This window comes from Psammomys obesus, unplaced genomic scaffold (genome assembly GCF_907164565.1).
Source record: "Psammomys obesus unplaced genomic scaffold, mPsaObe1.curated_primary_1811, whole genome shotgun sequence".
NCBI classification, from domain to species: Eukaryota; Metazoa; Chordata; class Mammalia; order Rodentia; family Muridae; genus Psammomys; species Psammomys obesus.
In genome coordinates, this window is record NW_026585895.1 from 7,993,484 (window position 1) to 8,012,673 (window position 19,190).

At 44.9% G+C, this 19,190-nt stretch overlaps 1 protein-coding gene across 4 annotated transcripts in view; it reads left to right on the forward strand.

Moving 5' to 3' along the window:
- Ttn (titin) overlaps window positions 1-19,190 on the forward strand; it is a 258,797-nt gene that overhangs the window by 79,165 nt on the left and 160,442 nt on the right. For 2 of the 4 annotated variants that reach the window (XM_055600018.1, XM_055600019.1), the window contains 29 exons: window positions 73-351; window positions 470-757; window positions 875-1,162; window positions 1,978-2,259; window positions 2,671-2,949; window positions 3,099-3,380; window positions 3,519-3,797; window positions 3,891-4,178; window positions 4,310-4,588; window positions 4,682-4,960; window positions 5,059-5,337; window positions 5,454-5,741; window positions 5,890-6,177; window positions 8,249-8,530; window positions 8,796-9,074; window positions 9,782-10,063; window positions 10,180-10,458; window positions 10,933-11,220; window positions 11,329-11,607; window positions 11,715-11,993; window positions 12,080-12,358; window positions 13,085-13,372; window positions 13,501-13,788; window positions 14,208-14,498; window positions 16,203-16,490; window positions 17,018-17,110; window positions 17,204-17,489; window positions 18,319-18,502; window positions 19,056-19,145. The exons of the other annotated variants lie outside the window; for them this stretch is intronic. In XM_055600018.1, the coding sequence (XP_055455993.1) occupies window positions 73-351; window positions 470-757; window positions 875-1,162; window positions 1,978-2,259; window positions 2,671-2,949; window positions 3,099-3,380; window positions 3,519-3,797; window positions 3,891-4,178; window positions 4,310-4,588; window positions 4,682-4,960; window positions 5,059-5,337; window positions 5,454-5,741; window positions 5,890-6,177; window positions 8,249-8,530; window positions 8,796-9,074; window positions 9,782-10,063; window positions 10,180-10,458; window positions 10,933-11,220; window positions 11,329-11,607; window positions 11,715-11,993; window positions 12,080-12,358; window positions 13,085-13,372; window positions 13,501-13,788; window positions 14,208-14,498; window positions 16,203-16,490; window positions 17,018-17,110; window positions 17,204-17,489; window positions 18,319-18,502; window positions 19,056-19,145 (7,733 nt within the window). The remainder of the gene's footprint in view (window positions 1-72; window positions 352-469; window positions 758-874; window positions 1,163-1,977; window positions 2,260-2,670; window positions 2,950-3,098; window positions 3,381-3,518; window positions 3,798-3,890; window positions 4,179-4,309; window positions 4,589-4,681; window positions 4,961-5,058; window positions 5,338-5,453; window positions 5,742-5,889; window positions 6,178-8,248; window positions 8,531-8,795; window positions 9,075-9,781; window positions 10,064-10,179; window positions 10,459-10,932; window positions 11,221-11,328; window positions 11,608-11,714; window positions 11,994-12,079; window positions 12,359-13,084; window positions 13,373-13,500; window positions 13,789-14,207; window positions 14,499-16,202; window positions 16,491-17,017; window positions 17,111-17,203; window positions 17,490-18,318; window positions 18,503-19,055; window positions 19,146-19,190) is intronic. 4 annotated transcript variants of the gene reach the window in all.

Below are 19,190 nucleotides of genomic sequence, written 5' to 3' on the forward strand. Positions count from 1 at the left end.
TATCAGGCATGCAGGGTGGGGCCTTCGCCCTTCTGTAATTCCATCTGCTGACTGTGAGCCTCTCTTCTTCAGAACCACCTTATTTTGTTACGGAATTAGAACCTCTGGAGGCATCGGTTGGAGACTCGGTTTCCTTGCAATGCCAGGTTGCTGGGACACCAGAAATTACAGTGTCTTGGTTCAAGGGAGACACCAAGCTAAGGTCGACTCCGGAATACAGGACCTACTTCACAAACAACGTGGCCACACTCGTCTTTAATAAAGTTAGCATCAATGACAGTGGCGAGTACACATGCGTGGCAGAGAACAGCATAGGAACCGCAGCCTCTAAGACCGTCTTCAGGATTCAAGGTGATGGCTTTATTTTAGACATTAAGAAATTTCCATTCCCCTCTTCAAGTCCTTTGTCTTTGTGGAAAATTTCTCGTTTTATCCACTAATGCCTCAAGTGTGACTTGTCTTCCTACAGAGCGCCAACTCCCACCTTCCTTTGCCAGACAACTAAAGGACATTGAGCAAACGGTTGGGCTGCCAGTTACTCTCACCTGCCGGCTGCATGGCTCTGCACCCATCCAAGTGAGCTGGTATAGAGACGGGGTGCTTTTAAGAGATGACGAAAACCTGCAGATGTCATTTGCGGACAATGTGGCCACGTTAAAAATTTTGCAAACTGACTTGAGTCACTCTGGCCAGTATTCTTGCTCAGCCTCCAACCCACTTGGCACAGCATCCTCTACTGCTAGGCTGACAGCAAGAGGTTTGTTCCCTTGACAATCTCGCTCTTTATAACCCCTGATTTCTCATTTAATTGTGAAGACAAAAATATCCGACAGCCAAAAGAGGGTTCACATAGCCTTTTCTTCTCATCTTCTAGAACCTAAGAAATCACCCTTCTTTGATATCAAGCCAGTGTCAATAGATGTTATTGCTGGAGAAAGTGCAGATTTTGAGTGTCATGTTACTGGCGCTCAGCCAATGAGAATCACTTGGTCAAAAGATAACAAGGAGATCCGACCTGGGGGAAACTACACTATCACGTGTGTGGGTGACACTCCGCACCTGCGGATTCTTAAAGTGGGCAAGGGAGACTCGGGTCAGTACACTTGTCAAGCCACCAATGACGTGGGCAAAGACATGTGCTCCGCCCAGCTCAGTGTGAAAGGTATCGTTCACAGTATTCGCCACGATTGCTTGTTTTAAGTGCTTGTACTGTTGCCTTGCAAGTGTTGTCAGTTTCTCTTGAGGCTGCTGTTGTAACTCAGTGTTAGAGCCCCTGCCTTGCATGTGTGAAGCCCTGGGTTCAATCCCTCGGTAGTGCCAAAGATGGGGGGGGGGGGCGGTGTGGTTTTGCCTTGTCTGCCTTTGTTTTTGAAAAAACTGTCTTACTGTGTAGTCTGTGTAACTCATAGAAGTCCTCCTGTCTCAGCCTCCTGGGAGCTAGGATTTACAGGTGTGAGACACCATTTGCAGCTCTCTTGGGTTTTTGAATGTTTGAGTTAAACTAACAGTCATATTTGAATTGATGCCTGTGTGTTGGAGGAACAGCAAGCAAAGCCTTGCCTTCTCTTTCTACTGTTTCTTAAGTTAGTGATTTTTTCACTGAACTTTGTTGAATGTGATTTCAACTATTCACTCTCCCTTTTCATTTCTTGTTATGTAACATCCTGATTTATCTTTACAAAGTTTTGATCAAATGTCTAATTATATTAGCTAGGTATATTATATTAGCTAGGTATATTATATTAGCTGAGGTATATTTTACCTTGTATGTCCAGACTGCAATATATAAGCTAAATTCTCCAATAAATATTTTAAACTAATAGGAGAAAAGATAACTTACTTTACCATGAAATCATTGGAAAGTTAATTCTTAATAATAAGTCTGTTAAAATGTAAACTTTGGGGATCTTCAACTATCAGGATAAACTCTCTTAACACGTGGTTATGCGTTACTGACTATTTCCTTTGGTTTAATAGAACCTCCCAAGTTTGTTAAGAAGTTAGATCCTTCAAAAGTTGCGAAGCAGGGAGAATCCATCCAGCTGGAATGTAAGATAAGCGGCTCCCCGGAAATCAAAGTCGTGTGGTTCCGGAACGACAGCGAGCTTCACGAGAGCTGGAAATATAACATGTCCTTCGCTAATTCTGTGGCACTGCTTACCATCAATGAGGCCAGCGCCGAGGACAGTGGCGACTACATCTGTGAGGCCCACAATGGCGTCGGCGACGCCAGCTGCAGCACGGCCCTCAAAGTTAAAGGTTAGGCTCCTCTTCTGCTCCCTTCATTCTCCTCAGTGGATTCCTTATGGCCTCAAGGTCTCAGGCTGTTGGAACCTCCGGAAATGAGCTCAACCTGGACTTGAGCTTGAGGATTTCTGATGGTCAGATGAAATCCAGCAGTCCCCGGGAATTTGGAAAACCACTTCCTGTCTAACTTTTTGTAATCTCCAATATGTAGGAACCAAATTCAAAAGCTTACAGCTCTTCAAAGGACGTTTTATAAATTGTCCTGTGTGGGTATATGTTGTCATTCACTCCAGCTGGCCTCAGTGACCTTCTATTCATAGCTAATGTCTCTAGATTCTAGAAACTAGGTATGTAGATGCTAACACCATGTATTCTCTTTGGGAAGCAGTTGCTCTCATTGTCCATCCTCTTTTCTTCTGGTAGCACCTCCCGTTTTTACCCAGAAGCCTCCTCCAGTCGGAGCCCTGAAGGGCTCTGATGTGGTCCTCCAGTGTGAACTTTCGGGGACGCCCCCCTTCGAAGTGGTGTGGGTTAAGGATCGAAAGCAAGTTCGAAGCAGCAAGAAATTTAAAGTCACCTCCAAAAATGTCGACACGAGTCTTCATATCTTTAATCTTGAAGCCCCTGACGTAGGGGAGTATCACTGCAAAGCCACTAATGAAGTGGGAAGCGACACATGTGTTTGCACTGTCAAGTTCAAAGGTTTGTATACAGAGACGCACGCAAAAAACAAAAGTGTTTCTTCCTTCGATCTGTTCCTGCTCCACTAATTTATGTGGCTGATTCCTGTTTTGTTTGTTTGTTTGTTTGTTTCGTTTTGTTTTCACTTAACCCTGCCTTTCTTTCATCAGAACCACCACGGTTTGTGAAAAAGCTCAGTGATGCATCCACCCTCATTGGGGACCCTGTGGAGTTACAAGCCGTGGTAGAAGGTTTTCAGCCGATTTCTGTTGTCTGGCTGAAAGATAAGGGCGAAGTCATCAGGGAGAGCGAAAACATCAGGATTTCCTTTGTTGATAACATTGCAACTCTCCAATTGGGAAGTCCAGAAGCCTCGCATTCTGGAAAATATGTGTGCCAAATCAAAAATGATGCCGGGATGAGGGAGTGCTCCGCGGTCCTGACTGTACTAGGTCAGTAGCAAAGTAAAGCCTCAGAAAACAAAGAGAAGACAGTTGACCCATGACCATCCCTGAAGACGCGACTTTTACCCAACTGTCCACAGAGTGTAAGGCAAATTTGTTCTCAATGTGCTGTACTTCTCCTTCTAGAACCAGCCAGAATCGTGGAGAAGCCAGAACCCATGACTGTCACCACTGGGAATCCCTTCACCCTGGAGTGTGTAGTAGCTGGGACTCCAGAACTTTCAGCCAAGTGGTTCAAAGACGGTAGAGAACTTTCTGCAGGAGGCAGGCATCAGATCACGTTTGTTAGAAACCTGGCTTCCCTGAAGATCCCCTCTGCGGAGATGAATGACAAGGGCTTATATAGCTTCGAGGTGAAGAACAGTGTTGGCAAAAGCAGCTGCACTGTGTCCGTCCATGTCTCAGGTGAGTGCGGCGAGGCCGTGAGGAAGGTGGCCTCTCCAGCAGGGGTGGGAGTAGAAGAAAGCTCCCCTCTAAGCCGAAACTGTTCCCCGCTAGATCGCATTGTTCCACCTTCCTTCATCCGGAAGCTGAAGGACACCAGTGCCACCCTTGGCGCCTCTCTTGTTCTGGAGTGCCGGGTGTCGGGCTCGGCCCCAATTTCAGTCGGCTGGTTCCTGGATGGAAGCGAGATCGCCAGCAGTCCCAAATGCCAGCCCAGCTTTTCCGATAACGTCTGCACTTTGAAGCTGAGCTCACTGGAGCCCTCCGACACTGGCACCTACACCTGCGTGGCTGCCAATGTAGCCGGCCAGGATGAAAGCTCCGCAGTTCTGACTGTTCAAGGTCAGTGTTTGAGGATGCCCACTGCTTCTCACCTCTGTCCGGCCAGAGCTGCCTCTTCTTTGTTATTTTCCTTTTCTTGAAGTAACAACCACCTCTTTTCTCTTTGTCCCCCTTGCACCTGGGCTGTTTAGAACCCCCATCTTTTGAGCAAACCCCCGAATCTGTGGAAGTTTTGCCTGGAACGAGCCTGACGTTCACATGCGTCATTAGAGGCACCCCTCCCTTCAAGGTCAACTGGTTTAAGGGCAGCAGGGAGCTGGCGTCAGGGGAGGCATGCACCATTTCTTTGGAAGACTTTGTCACCCAGCTGGAGCTCCTGGAGGTGGAGCCGCTGCAGAGTGGGGACTATTCCTGCCTCGTGACCAATGACGCTGGCAGCGCTTCCTGTACCACGCACCTCTTCGTGAAAGGTTCGCCCTCTTCTCCAGTGCCCATTTAACCAAAAAAATCTTTCCAGTCTTCATTTGAAGGTGCAACCTCACCCTCATATTTCCTCCCTCTAGAACCAGCCACTTTCGTGAAAAGATTGGCTGACACCAGCGTCGAGACAGGCAGCCCCATCGTCCTGGAGGCTACTTACACAGGCACGCGCCCCATCTCCGTGAGCTGGATGAAAAACGAGTACCCTCTTTCACAGTCCCCCAACTGTGGCATTACCACGACAGACAAGTCTAGCATCCTGGAGATTCTTGAAAGCACAATAGAGGACTACGCGCAGTACGCGTGCCTGATAGAAAACGAAGCCGGGCAGGACATCTGTGAAGCTCTTGTGTCCGTCTTAGGTGTGTTGACAGTTAGTTCTTCCTCCTGTTGTCTCCTCCTGTGGAGCACTGTCTTTCAGTTGGCGCTAACCGATTGCTTGCCATCCTTTGTGCTTTAGAACCACCTTACTTTATTGAACCCCTGGAACATGTGGAAGCAGCCATCGGAGAGCCCACGACTCTGCAGTGTAAAGTGGATGGAACCCCTGAAATCAGAATCTCTTGGTATAAAGAACATACCAAACTACGATCAGCTCCTGCATATAAGATGCAATTCAAAAACAACCTGGCCTCCTTGGTCATCAACAAGGTGGACCACAGTGACGTGGGAGAGTACACGTGCAAGGCAGAAAACAGTGTGGGGGCAGTTGCTTCTTCCGCTGTGCTGGTTATCAAAGGTGATGATGGTTTTGCTTGATAAGCCTCGCTGTGTGTCGACAGTCATTTTATTAAGAACTTTCCATGGGTGGTCATATGCTCTTACAAATAAGGGTTGTCTTAAACTTCTTTCCAGAGCGTAAACTTCCGCCTTCCTTTGCAAGAAAACTGAAAGATGTTCACGAGACTCTCGGCTTCCCAGTTGCCTTTGAATGTCGAATCAATGGCTCGGAACCTCTTCAGGTGTCCTGGTACAAGGATGGCGTACTTTTGAAAGATGATTCTAACTTGCAGATGTCTTTTGTTCACCATGTTGCCACTCTTCAGATTCTGCAAACTGACCAGAGCCATGTAGGTCAGTATAACTGCTCAGCTTCTAACCCTCTCGGGACTGCTTCATCCAGTGCCAAGCTCCTTCTCTCAGGTGAGTTGAGTAGCTCCGCAGACTGTCCCCTTTATTACAACACAGCGTCACGTGCCTGGGTCACCAAAAGATTGGTGCCACTTGCTTCCCGTCCCTAACCTTGGAGCGTGGAAACTGACATCGCCATGTTGGTCTTCATTCTTTCCAGAACATGAAGTGCCTCCCTTCTTTGATTTAAAGCCTGTGTCAGTAGACCTTGCTCTTGGTGAAAGTGGTTCTTTTAAATGTCACGTCACCGGGACGGCACCGATCAAAATCACGTGGGCCAAAGATAACCGTGAGATTCGCCCTGGGGGCAACTACAAGATGACTCTAGTTGAAAATACTGCCACTCTGACCGTGCTCAAAGTAGCCAAAGGTGACGCTGGTCAGTATACCTGCTATGCGAGCAACGTTGCTGGAAAAGACTCGTGCTCTGCTCAACTTGGTGTACAAGGTACTCCTTAGAGTGAACTGCCAAGATCTCGTTCACTTTGTCTTGAAATGGGACGGGGGACATGCCTGGAGTATTAACTGTCATATTTAGTGTATATATATATATATATATATATTATACACATATATACAGTCTAGTAACTAGAAACTGTCAAATGAAGGCTAAGGGTACAAATGGACAGTACAGTACTTGCTTAGCACAAACAAGGACATGGTAGCTCCAAATCATAATACAGAAAGAGATGAAGAGAAGGAAGGAGATAAAGAAGAACGAGGGAGAGAAGAAGGAACAAGGGTCACAAGTGAGTCACAAATCTTATAAATGGGAAAATATCTTAAATTTTTTTGACATAGAAAGTTAGAAAAATATGAACTGGAAAACATATGTTCAAATTCTGCAAACAGACTATGGAGAAAATGAACAAAACTTTCCCTGGAATTATAAGAAAAAACCTAGTTTGGAAAAGTTATCAAAGGGCAAAAAAATTACTTCAAATTACCTATTTTCTGCAGTACTTAGTAAATTCATGGATCCATTACCCCCTGAAACATAGCACCACCCCAAACTATCAAGGACTTCAAGAGGGATCAGCTTGTCTGTGAGGCAGACTTCTTTTTCTCCATCAGCTCTGCTTAGTAGCGGAAGTCATGGGACTAGGTGTCACCCAGACTTGCCATCCGGCCCAGGAGCTTCCAGATTCTTGGCATCTTGTTTAGGGAATTGGAGACACACACAAATAGCAAAGTATCCAGGAGTTCAAAGGTCACACAGAAGTGCATGCTTTGGTACTCTGCAGGATAACGGTGGGCAGTGAGTGGGATTTGCTCAGGAGCCCCTGCCATGCCCAGGGCTTCTGACTGTGGGTCCAGGAAGAAGAAGAAGAAGAAGAAAGCTGGTTGCTGGGTCAGGGGTATGGATACTTTTGTTGTGATTGATAACCATCGGTTATGCAAGCTCCAATGCACTATGCATGTTTATTCCCAAGAAGCATCACCTTTTAATCATATGCGCGCCAGGTTTTAATCACACACATAAGCAGAAGATGATAAATAAAGGATCTCCCCTAAAAGTCCATTCTGAGGACGCAATTAGCCTTAGTGCACATACGCCCAAGGTTCGTGTAGGCTAAATTGACCCACTTCGTCTGGTTCCGGGTAGACTTGGCCGCAAAAGGAGGTTTGTGAAGACTAGCGAGGGAGTCAGATCAGTGTCCATGGCTGTGCTTGAAGAGGGAGAGCGTGCAGCTTGGTGCAGTTGGGGTCGAGTCGCTGAGCGCAGTGCTGGGGAAGCCGTTTATGTGGAGACGCCAGGCAGGGCTCCAGATTGCTCAGACACCCTTTTGGGTGCCTGCCTGATAGGGTGGAGAGACCTCAGCACCCGATGTTATGCGCAAATGCATTGTTTCAAATCGGCACACCCTTTTGCCTCCATACACTGCTGTCTCATCACCCGGGATGTTTTTAAGCTGCTCGAAGCAGCAGTTCATAAATACTTGGACATTTGCGTTAGTGTTCAAGGCCCTTTTGCACCGTGATACAAGTAAGCATTAGACTTCCTGAGCATGATTTCTCAGTCAGTGGGGAAAAAAACAAAATAAAACATTGTTCTTCAAAAGTAAATGATGGAAGGTGAAGGGATATCTCTGTTGAAGGCATGTGAGAGATGATTTACCTTAGAAGATTAAGACATATGATCCCTTTGCTGTAGCTATGTATGGCACATAATGAATATCTTTGGAGCCACCGCTTCCCACAGACTCAGGGGAACAATCATTCTCTTCCCCCAGCCTAGAAAGATGATTGTGTTTCTAGGAAGCGAGCTATTCAGTACAGAGAGTGGCCTGCTCCTTCTTCCGTTAGCCTCAATCAGGTTATAGGCTTTCACAAACATAAACTTATTTTAATTAGGGATTCTCTACTTTGGCTGACACGTCACTGCCCTCCCCTGAACTCACCAGTTGAACTTGTTCCTCTACGTAAAGCCCCTCTGACAGGTTTCTTGTTCCGCCCCGTCCTCTAATACACCTGTCTTCTCTGTTCCTCGCCTTGTGCTTTTCCTCTGGGTTCCTCAGAACCCCCCAGGTTCATTAAGAAGCTCGACCCCACACGGATCGTGAAGCAGGGGGAGTCCACGAGATATGAATGCAAAATAGGCGGCTCTCCAGAAATCAAGGTCTTGTGGTATAAGGATGAGGTCGAAATTCAAGAGAGCAGTAAGTTCAGAATGTCCTTTGAGGACTCGGTGGCGGTACTGGAAATGCACGGTCTCAGCGTGGAGGACAGCGGGGACTACACCTGTGAGGCCCGCAACGCTGCAGGGAGCACCAGCAGCAGCACCTCCCTGAAGGTCAAAGGTCAGACCTTGCTCCACCCCCACCCTGCGCCTCAGCCCCTCCCAGCATTGGTTTGGTTCTCCTCTCCCACGATGTTTTAAAATGTTCAAGGATAATAGATTAAAAAAAAAAAAAACAAAAAACAAAACAAAAAAAAAAAAAAAAAAACAATGGGAGAGGTGTTTCCTCCCTTTCTCCAATGGAGGAGAAAGCTAATTCTTACCCTTGTTTAGATATCAAGTCCATCCTAATGTTCTCCCATCTCCCATCCCACCCCAAATTCTAGAACCACCCGAGTTCCGCAAAAAGCCTTTTCCTGTTGAGACGCTTAGAGGAGCGGATGTTCACCTGGAGTGTGAGCTGCGGGGGACGCCTCCCTTTCAAGTTTCTTGGCACAAAGACAAGAGGGAACTCAGGAGCGGGAAGAAGTACAAGATCATGTCTGAGAATTTGCTCACAAGCATCCACATCCTGAACGTGGACACAGCAGACGTCGGGGAATATCAGTGCAAAGCCACAAACGACGTAGGGAGCGATGCCTGCGTCGGTTCTGTTACTCTGAAAGGTCAGAGTCCCTTCACTCTCTTCTGTGCACTGTTCTCCTTCTGGTGTTAATGCTATACCCCAATCCTGGCTGTTGTGTGGTGCTTTTCTCACCCCTAACAATCTCTTCTATCTAAATCCTTCCATGGTCTGTCTACAGCCTTTTTAAAAATATATGTATACATATTTTTAGAATATATACACATATATTAATATATATTAATTAACATTAATATATAATAAAATATATACATATATCTGTATATATATTTTTAAAATATATTGTGAAAACATCATGACCCTACATATATATTAATATATATTTTATATATCAAATGTTTTATTATATGTACCTATATATATTTGGGAAATATATATTTCATAATCATATATTTTATTACAAATATATATTTAGAAAAGGAAGTAGACAGAGTATGGAAGGATTTAGATATATGTATATATGTATATATCCATTTTTCTTACTATGTTTTTGCCAAACATCCCCCAAACTTAGTAATGGGTTTACCTTGGACTTTAGCAATGTGGATCAGACACTATTCAGCCTCCTTTTCTGCTTAATTCAGACTCTTGATACAGTGGCCCACTCCCACTTATTTACAAAATGAAATGGCACATTATCAGGAGGGAGATTTCTCACACTTATAACGTAAGGGAAATGCCGCCAGTCCATACATGTTGAAGCCCTGTCTCCCCCCTTGTTCTCCTCAGCACCACCTCGATTTGTGAAGAAGCTCAGCGACATCTCCACCATCATCGGTAAAGAAGTCCAGCTGCAGGCAACAGTTGAAGGCGCAGAGCCGATTTCAGTGGCGTGGTTCAAAGATAAAGGGGAAATCGTTAGAGAAAGTGACAACGTATGGATTTCTTACTCTGAAAACATTGCGACCCTACAGTTTTCCAGAGCAGAGCCAGCCAACGCTGGGAAATACACCTGCCAGGTCACAAATGATGCTGGGGCACAGGAGTGCTCCGGCACGCTCTCCGTTCTCGGTTAGTAACAGGGTGTCCCCGCGAACACGGGGCGTGCATGCTGGTCTGTGTTCCCTTCAGCTGTGTTTGCTCTTCTGTTTCACCTTAAACTACGGTGTGCTTTCCGTCGCTTTCAGAGCCTGCAGCAGTTGTGGAAAAGCCAGAGAACATTAAGGTCACCGCAGGAGACACCTGTACCTTGGAGTGCACCGTGTCTGGAACACCTGAACTCAGCACCAAGTGGTTTAAGGACGGAAGGGAGCTCTCGAGTGACAGCAAATACAAAATCAGCTTCTTCAACAAAGTGTCAGGCCTTAAGATCATCGGCGCGGCACCCGGGGACAGCGGGGTGTACAGCTTTGAAGTGCAAAATCCAGTCGGCAAAGACAGCTGCACCGTCTCTGTTCAAGTCTCAGGTTGGTTGCTGGGTCATTCGCACAGAGAACCCCGATGGCCCCACCCATTAAAGGCACTCCATCCTTCGCAATGTGACATGTGCCCTAAGTCACTGGGCACAGCAGGGTCAGAGGCAGCGGACTCGTACAAATAGAAGGAAACCATCCTCAAAGTTATGTCTGTTTCTCTGGGAAGAATCTCTAAAAGCATTGCAGAAATAAAACCTGTATCTGGACAGGGGGAGAAAGTGCTTTTCTAGAAAATTGGCCATGGAAGGACTCATTACAACAAAAAGGAGCAGAACCGCTAGGAAGTCAGCCTATATCTACTTATTCTCCTCTGGGCTTTACACTGCTCAATCCCACAGGCAATCCTTGGAGAACCTTTCAAAAGAGCCAGCCAGATCTAGGGATCGTCCATCAAAAGGTCAGTTCTCCCTCTCAATCATTTTTCTAACCCATGGTCCTTGCCTTGTTTGTCTTTGTTCTGTTCAGATCGAATTATCCCCCCTTCGTTCACAAGAAAACTGAAAGAGACAAACGGCCTGTCCGGCTCCTCCATTGTGATGGAGTGCAAGGTCCATGGGTCACCCCCGATCTCTGTCTCCTGGTTCCACGAAGGGAATGAGATCAGCAGTGGCCGAAAATACCAGACCACTCTGACAGACAACACATGTGCCCTCACCGTGAACATGCTGGAGGAATCGGACGCTGGCGACTACACATGCATAGCTACAAACGTGGCGGGCTCGGATGAATGCAGTGCTCCTCTGACTGTGAGAGGTCAGCCAGAGCACAGCCTTAGAAGCCCGAATTGCATGGGGGACTGAGACGTTGAAGTTGATAAACACTAATTCATTTGTTTCCAATTTGTGCTTTTTTTGTGTGTAGAGCCACCATCTTTTGTGCAGAAACCGGACTCCATGGACGTCTTGACAGGCGGTAATGTCACCTTCACAAGCATTGTAAAAGGAACACCTCCTTTCAGCGTCAGCTGGTTCAAAGGTAGCAGCGAGCTTGTGCCCGGGGCCAGGTGCAGCGTGTCCCTGCAGGACTCGGTGGCTGAACTGGAGCTCTTTGATGTGGATACTTCCCAGAGCGGGGAATACACTTGCATAGTTAGTAACGAGGCCGGCAAGGCTTCCTGTACAGCGCATCTCTTTGTGAAAGGTTTGTTTGCTATTCTGTTTACGCAGTTAAGCTGCGCGTAGCGGCCAGGTGTGCTGGGCCTGTTTGTGTCTGTACTTGATTTTGTTCCATCAATTTGTTCACGCCAGCCCCGGCCATATTTGTGAAGAGGCTCAATGACTACAGCATAGAGAAAGGCAAGCCCCTGATCCTAGAAGGGACCTTCTCTGGAACCCCTCCCATCTCTGTCACATGGAAGAAAAATGGCATAAATGTCACTGCTTCCCAACGGTGTAACATCACCACAACCGAAAAGTCAGCGATCCTAGAAATTCTGAGCAGTGCTGTCGAGGATTCGGGGCAGTATAACTGCTACATTGAAAACGCTTCTGGCAAAGACTCCTGTTCCGCCCAGATCCTGATACTAGGTGTGTTTGGGTTACACATTCATAGCCCCGTCTCCAGGGAGTGGTACTGACTTGTCCTTCATGGCTGCTTATCTCTTTTGCTGCAGAACCACCATATTTTGTCAAGCAGCTAGAGCCCGTGAAGGTGACGGTTGGCGATTCTGCCTCCTTACAATGCCAGCTTGCTGGAACTCCCGAAATCGGGGTCTCCTGGTACAAAGGAGACACAAAGCTGAGGCCCACTGCCACCTGCAAGATGCATTTTAAGAACAATGTGGCTACGCTGGTTTTCACCCAGGTTGACAGCAATGATGGTGGAGAATATATCTGCAGGGCTGAAAATAGCGTGGGAGAAGTTTCCTCATCAACTTTCCTGACCGTTCAGGGTGAGCATGATATTTTAAAAGCAAGTATGTCTATGCTTCTTTAAAAATATTCAAAATACCCAATGAGGGCCTTCTTTAGGGAAAAGCCAAAGTGCTATTTTTTTTTATTTATTTATTTTTTTTGGCTTAAGAAACTCCAGTTAGAGTTAACAACTCACCCTTTTCCTTGGGTGACTGATTATTTTAGTTTTTCTGGGGCTCTTCCTATAGAGCTCTCATTGGATGAAACTCACTGGCTAGGTGAGGCTGAGCTCAAACTCATGGACTGTCTTCCTGCCGCTGCCTCTGAGATGGTAGGTATGTACTGCCACATCCGGGTCCACTTTTTCTACATCCTGTGTATATAGGGAGATGACAGAATGTTCCGTTGGAAAGATCATGCTATCATTTGCTGCTATAAATCTTAAAGGTGTGTAGGTGACTTATATTTTTAAATTGCCTGTCTTACTCAGGTAGCCAGAAGGTGGCCTCATGAGCTGGAGGTTCTGCTGAGTGGTCAGGGAGAGACCTCTAGCTAGTCAACACTTTGTTGGTTTCTAAGTGCTTTGTTTTATACCTCCTACTTCATATTTTCTCCAAAAATTCACATGCTGTTTTTCAGCTCCAAGTTAATTTGAAAGCCCTTAGTACTCCTTCATATTTTTAAAGACTTTTTTTGTACATTTGCAGCTATGACTCAGTTTAAAATATCCAGCTGTGTTCATTGCTTTAATCCTGTCCCTACAGAGCAAAAACTTCCACCATCATTTTCTCGACAACTGAGAGATGTGCAAGAAACTGTGGGGCTGCCAGTGGTGTTTGAATGTGCCGTAAGAGGGTCAGAGCCCATCTCCGTGACTTGGCACAAAGATGGCAAGCCGTTGAAAGACAGCCCGAATGTACAAACATCATTTTTAGACAATGTCGCCACTCTGAACATCTTTAAGACAGACAGGAATCTCGCAGGACAGTACTCCTGCACAGCTACAAACCCCATTGGCTCTGCTTCTTCTAGCGCCAAACTCATCCTCACAGGTGTGTGGTTCCCTAGACCGAAAGTCTTGTAATCATATACAACATTTGAAAGGAAACATTGCTGTTTCTTCAGCAGGCATGGCCCCAAGTCTGGGTTCTGAAACCTTGTCCCTGTCATATCTCTGCAGAGGGGAAGAATCCACCCTTCTTCGACATCCCTCTGGCCCCCGTGGATGCTGTGGTGGGAGAAAGTGCTGACTTGGAATGCCACGTCACAGGCACACAGCCCATCAAGGTCAGCTGGGCCAAGGACAACAGAGAGCTCCGCAGTGGCGGGAACTACCAGATCAGTTACCTGGAGAACAGCGCGCACCTGACCATCGTCAAGGTGGACAAAGGAGACTCTGGACAGTACACCTGCTACGCCGTGAACGAAGTGGGGAAAGACTCCTGCACAGCCCAACTCAACATAAAAGGTACAGTTTGTCTTGCATGGGGTCCAAGAGAGAGCAGTCCTTTGAGAGGATAGCCCAGCAGCCTTAACAACGACAGGTTTCTTACGATGGGGAGATTTCTCAGAAGCGTCTGAAAACAAGTTAACATGAAAATGTTTATGAGAGCATAAGCTTGCATAAAGAAAAACTGAAGTCATTTAATCTGTATCTGCTAAAAGTTGACCTGTGCTCCTCAGCCCTAAGACTGAGTGTTCCTTCTTACAAATGTCTGGTTGTGTAAATGCCCATGAAATGTTTCCATCAGCTGTCCTGTCAGAGAGCAGCTGAGAACTGGCTGTGGGAAGAGGAGTCACAGAGGAACATACATGACTTGTCTGAGAGCCTCAAAGGGGTAACTTTACCTCTGCACCTGCTTCAGTTACCTTTTTCACTGCTTACAGAGCGCCTGATCCCACCGAGTTTCACGAAAAAGCTATCCGAGACAGTAGAAGAGACAGAGGGGAACTCGTTCAGACTGGAAGGGCGTGTGGCAGGTTCCCAGCCTATCACTGTTGCTTGGTACAAAAATAATGTAGAGATCCATCCGACTTCCAACTGTGAGATCATGTTCAAGAACAACGCACTGCTCCTGCAGGTCAAGAGAGCCAGCATGGCCGACGCAGGCTTGTATACCTGCAAGGCGACAAATGATGCGGGCTCTGCCCTGTGCACATCTTCCATTGTCATCAAAGGTGAGTTGTCTCCATCGCGCTGTACTGTCATGCTTTTCTTTGCACACTTCTGTGTGCGTTTCTTCTGAAATCTGGGTTCAGTGTCAAGCCATAAACAAGAATGTACATTAGTTAGTGAATTGCCATCATTACACAGGTGTTTGCTAAAAACGTATTCATAATTTTATTACGTGATTCCCTAAGGTAGATTTCACTTAAGAAATAGACTCAGATTTCTAAGTCATGTCCCCAAATTCCCTCAAGCATCTAGAATTCAAACCCATTTTTGGCAAGGGTATACAAGTGAGAGATATTTTGATGAAATGCATTTATTCTGAACATTTTAAAAAACTGTCATGACGTATTATAGTGACTTTGCTTACTCTCTGCTACAAGAAGAAACATTTGCTTTTGTTTGTGAAGAACAATTGTTTAATATGTATTACTCTTATCTTTTGGCCTAAAATTGAATAGTAATACCAGACAAAATGGTAAAGTTTAATTGAAAACCAGTATTTGGGTAGAAGAATATTACATACATATGTATATAATATAATATATAATAATATAGTATAAAAGATATACACAAAGCTCTTATTTTAAGAAAGGAAGCAGTCTACATCATTTCAGATCTTCCTTACATGATTTTCTAAACATAAAACATAAAAGTTTACAGACAGTCATAACTTATTTCACAAGGCAACTTTCTAGAAAAGCGTGTGATGGTCATCACAGGTGAGCTCCTGGCCACCTCAGAGTGGACCAATAACCCAATATCATTAATAGGTTTCTATTGTGAACAGCTGTTTTGGCTACAAACTCAAATTTTATTATTTATGTGAGAAAACTGAAATTTATCAATTTTCAGTACATGTACTAAAGTGAAAAATATCTTTCTAGTGGTGGTTTATTCTCCCCGTGGCTGTGCTGCTGGGTAGCTACCTTCTGTGGTGCTCTGAGGCTATTTTTCTGTAGAGGTTCACTGGATAGCAGGCACCAGAAGCAGTAATCAGGAATGCTGCCTTGTTTCATCTCCAGGCTTCAGGATCACTGACTCTCTAGAGCTATGATACAACTTTGTATCACACATGCGCATTTTGCCACGTAACTTGTAACTTTCCTTTGTTTCCAGTTGAACACTGAGCTTCAACTCTTAGTTTCTTGGGGATAAATCTGGATTTTTTTTTTTAATAGTAACTATAGCTGCCTTTAAAATCTAAAACTGAACATCAGAGAAAATCTCGTTAAGATTTGGGAACCTCCATAACCTTGATGGTGGCTCTCCTCCACAGGAATTAACAATCATCGCTGCTCTACGTGAGCAGAATTCCCCTTATGCCTTCAGGTTTTAGCGTTTGGTAAAAAATCCTGCCACCTGTAGTTTTAAAAGAATCAAAATCCTGCTACACTGCATAGACACTGATAGCAATACCAACAGAGCATTTGCGGAGCTTAGTCGGGACATGGATGCTGTGTTGCTTTGTGGACAGCTTGGCAGATGTCCTTCGCTTGGTTTTAAATCTTTACTCTTTTCAAAGCCAACAAATGTTAACAATTGCTCAAAAGATGGGTAAACTCTGGTGTACAATTCCAACCACTACTGTGTCTGCTGTCACCTGTTGGAGGGAGACTATTTTGTCCTTTTTGAATCTCTTTTACAAAGCATCATGTATCCTTCGCTTTATGTTCTCTGTCATCCTCATAAAGATGCCTTTTTATTTCCAGAGCCCAAGAAACCACCTGTGTTTGACCAGCACCTCACCCCGGTAACAGTCAGCGAAGGCGATTTTGTGCAGCTCAGCTGTCATGTGCAGGGATCGGAGCCCATTCGGATCCAGTGGTTGAAAGCCGGCAGAGAGATAAAGCCTTCCGAGAGATGCAGCTTCAGCTTTGCTAGCGGGACAGCTGTGCTGGAACTCAAGGAGACCGCTAAAGCAGATGCGGGAGATTACGTGTGTAAGGCTTCCAACGTGGCAGGAAGTGACACTTCCAAGTGCAAAGTGACCATTAAAGGTACAGACACCAAGAAAGTGTGACGCACATTAAGGCAGAAACTGTTCACAGTGGTCAGCTAAATAGAACTCTAATAAGAATGGAATTAGACATGTTAGACACATGAGTTACTTGTCATTTGTAATCTGGAGTCCCCACAGTGAAAGCATCCAGTGATCTAATGGAAACAATCTCAATACAAAGTATTTAAAGTTACCCAGGGTTCACCAGCCTACTTCTTGAAACTCTCCCAGCATATCCTCAAGGATAAGTCAGTGTAGATGCTATGCTGATGTGATATGGAATAGCTAGATGGCGTAGCCAAGAGGAAATCCATACAAAAAAAGTCAAACCTGTAACAGCCAGATTGGATGCTCTGACAGCTGTCACTGGAATATATGTCTACAAAACTGCTTTGTCACTTGTAACTCACAGCTAGTGAGTCTTGGAGTACACTCCAAAGCTCTGAACGTTTGTTTTACACCCCACAATACCTTTTACAACTCTCAAGTTTTTGCCCTAACAAAACGTGGAAATGTATGTTTCAGAAAAGCCAGCTGCGGCCCCAGCAGCCAAGAAAGCAGCGGTGGATGGGAAACTCTTTTTTGTATCGGAGCCTCAGAGTATCAGAGTAGTGGAAAGTAAGTGTGCAACCTTCTCCTGCCAGTTTCACTTCAGAGGCACCAACACTGCAAGACTGATTTCTGAATGAATTTGTTTTCATCCTCCCTTAGAAACCACTGCCACGTTCATTGCAAAAGTTGGAGGTGACCCAATCCCGAATGTTAAATGGACGAAAGGCAAGTGGAGACAGCTGAACCAAGGAGGCCGCATTCTGATCCACCAAAAGGGAGACGAAGCAAAGCTGGAGATTCGTGACACCACGAAAACCGACTCTGGGCTATACCGCTGTGTTGCCTTTAACAAGCATGGGGAAATCGAGAGCAACGTCAATCTACAGGTGGACGAAAGGAAGAAGCAGGAGAAGATTGAGGGCGACCTTCGCGCAATGCTGAAAAAGTAAGTCCTGTCAGGGTTGTGAAGGGGGCTTCTTACTCACAGAGGGCGTGGGCCGGCTACTGCAAGACTCAGAGCGCTGGAACCTGACATGGCTTATCAGTGAGTGACAAGCCAGTCCATCGTGTTTAAGTGGAATTTAAGTGATCTGTCGAGATTTGTTTCTGAATGATGATGGAAAACAAAAAGAGAGATAGATCAAAAAGCTTTTAAACAAAAGAAAGTAGCCAAATACTGTGTGTCCAAGTCTGAGAGGCTTGATTTCACAAAGTTTTTTTTTAATGCTCTAGTTTTTTAGATCATTTACTTTGAACACTTCCATAATCACCAATAATTTCAATATAATTTGTGTCTCACCATAATTGTTGAATTATCACTCACTTTTCCATAGTTCTTTTTCATGACGTGATATCTAAATAAGGTTTTGCTATTTCATATAACTATCATTAGTTGGGCTCCTGGTTATTAGATTAACAGGCATGTTTCTATATTCTTTCCTTTCTTCAACTCATTGATCAGATTTCAACACTGTATAACCATAGCCCAATGGTAATCCATTCCATCACCAAACTGACTTGTTTTTTATAGTTTTGGTCAACCCGATAAAAATTAGCATGTAAAACTTATTTTTTAATAAAGAATTTATTTTTATTTATAAATTTACAATATAGAATCATATATTTATTTCTTAATAAAAATATATTTCTTTATGAAGCACATTGAACCGCTGTACAGCGAGGGAAAACACTGAGACTGACAGTCTTTGAGTCCTGGCAGATGGTTCAAACTACTAAACAGAAGACACGTGGTTGATCTTAATTTCTCTTTTTAGGACTCCAGCCCTAAAGAAAGGCTCTGGGGAAGAAGAGGAAATTGACATCATGGAGCTTCTCAAAAATGTGGATCCTAAAGAATATGAGAAATACGCACGCATGTACGGAATCACTGATTTCCGGGGCCTCCTTCAGGCCTTTGAGCTGCTGAAGCAGAGTCAGCAAGAAGAGACTCACAGACTGGTACGGCACGGCCCTTTGCTGCAGCTGCCTCCTAAGAGAGAAAAAAATCGTATCTGAGTCATCCACCCTTTCATATCAGCAGAAAGCCTTCAATTCCCAGGACACTACATTTTCTAGGAAACAATTTACTATAACCTAGCTATAAACTTTCCTGTAACCTAACAAACATCAAGAATTGGAATCGGAAGGCTAGAAGAGATGGCTTGGTGGTTAAGGGCGTGGGCTGCTCTTCCAGGGGCCCTGGGTTCAATTCCCAGCGCCCACATGGCAGCTCACAACTGTCTCCACTCTGGTTCCAGGGACTCTGATGCCCTCTTCTGGCTGCTGCCAGCATCACACTTAGTGGCGTACATACATGCAGGCAGGCAAAACCCACATACACACCAAAGAAAAATACATCTTTAAAAAATACCGGTACACATAAATAAAAATAAATTAAAAAAAAAACACCAATACACATAAAAATTTTACAAGTTTAAAGAATGGAAGTCAGACATAGTTGTGTACCTGCTGATTGAAATCTTTGTTCCTAATGCATTATTTTTCCCCTCAGGAAATTGAGGAGCTGGAGAAGTCAGAAAGAGACGAAAAGGAATTTGAGGAACTTGTATCATTTATTCAGCAAAGGCTGACACAGACAGAGGTAAAGTGAATTATGTTAACAATGAAAATGTACAAAAAAAATTAT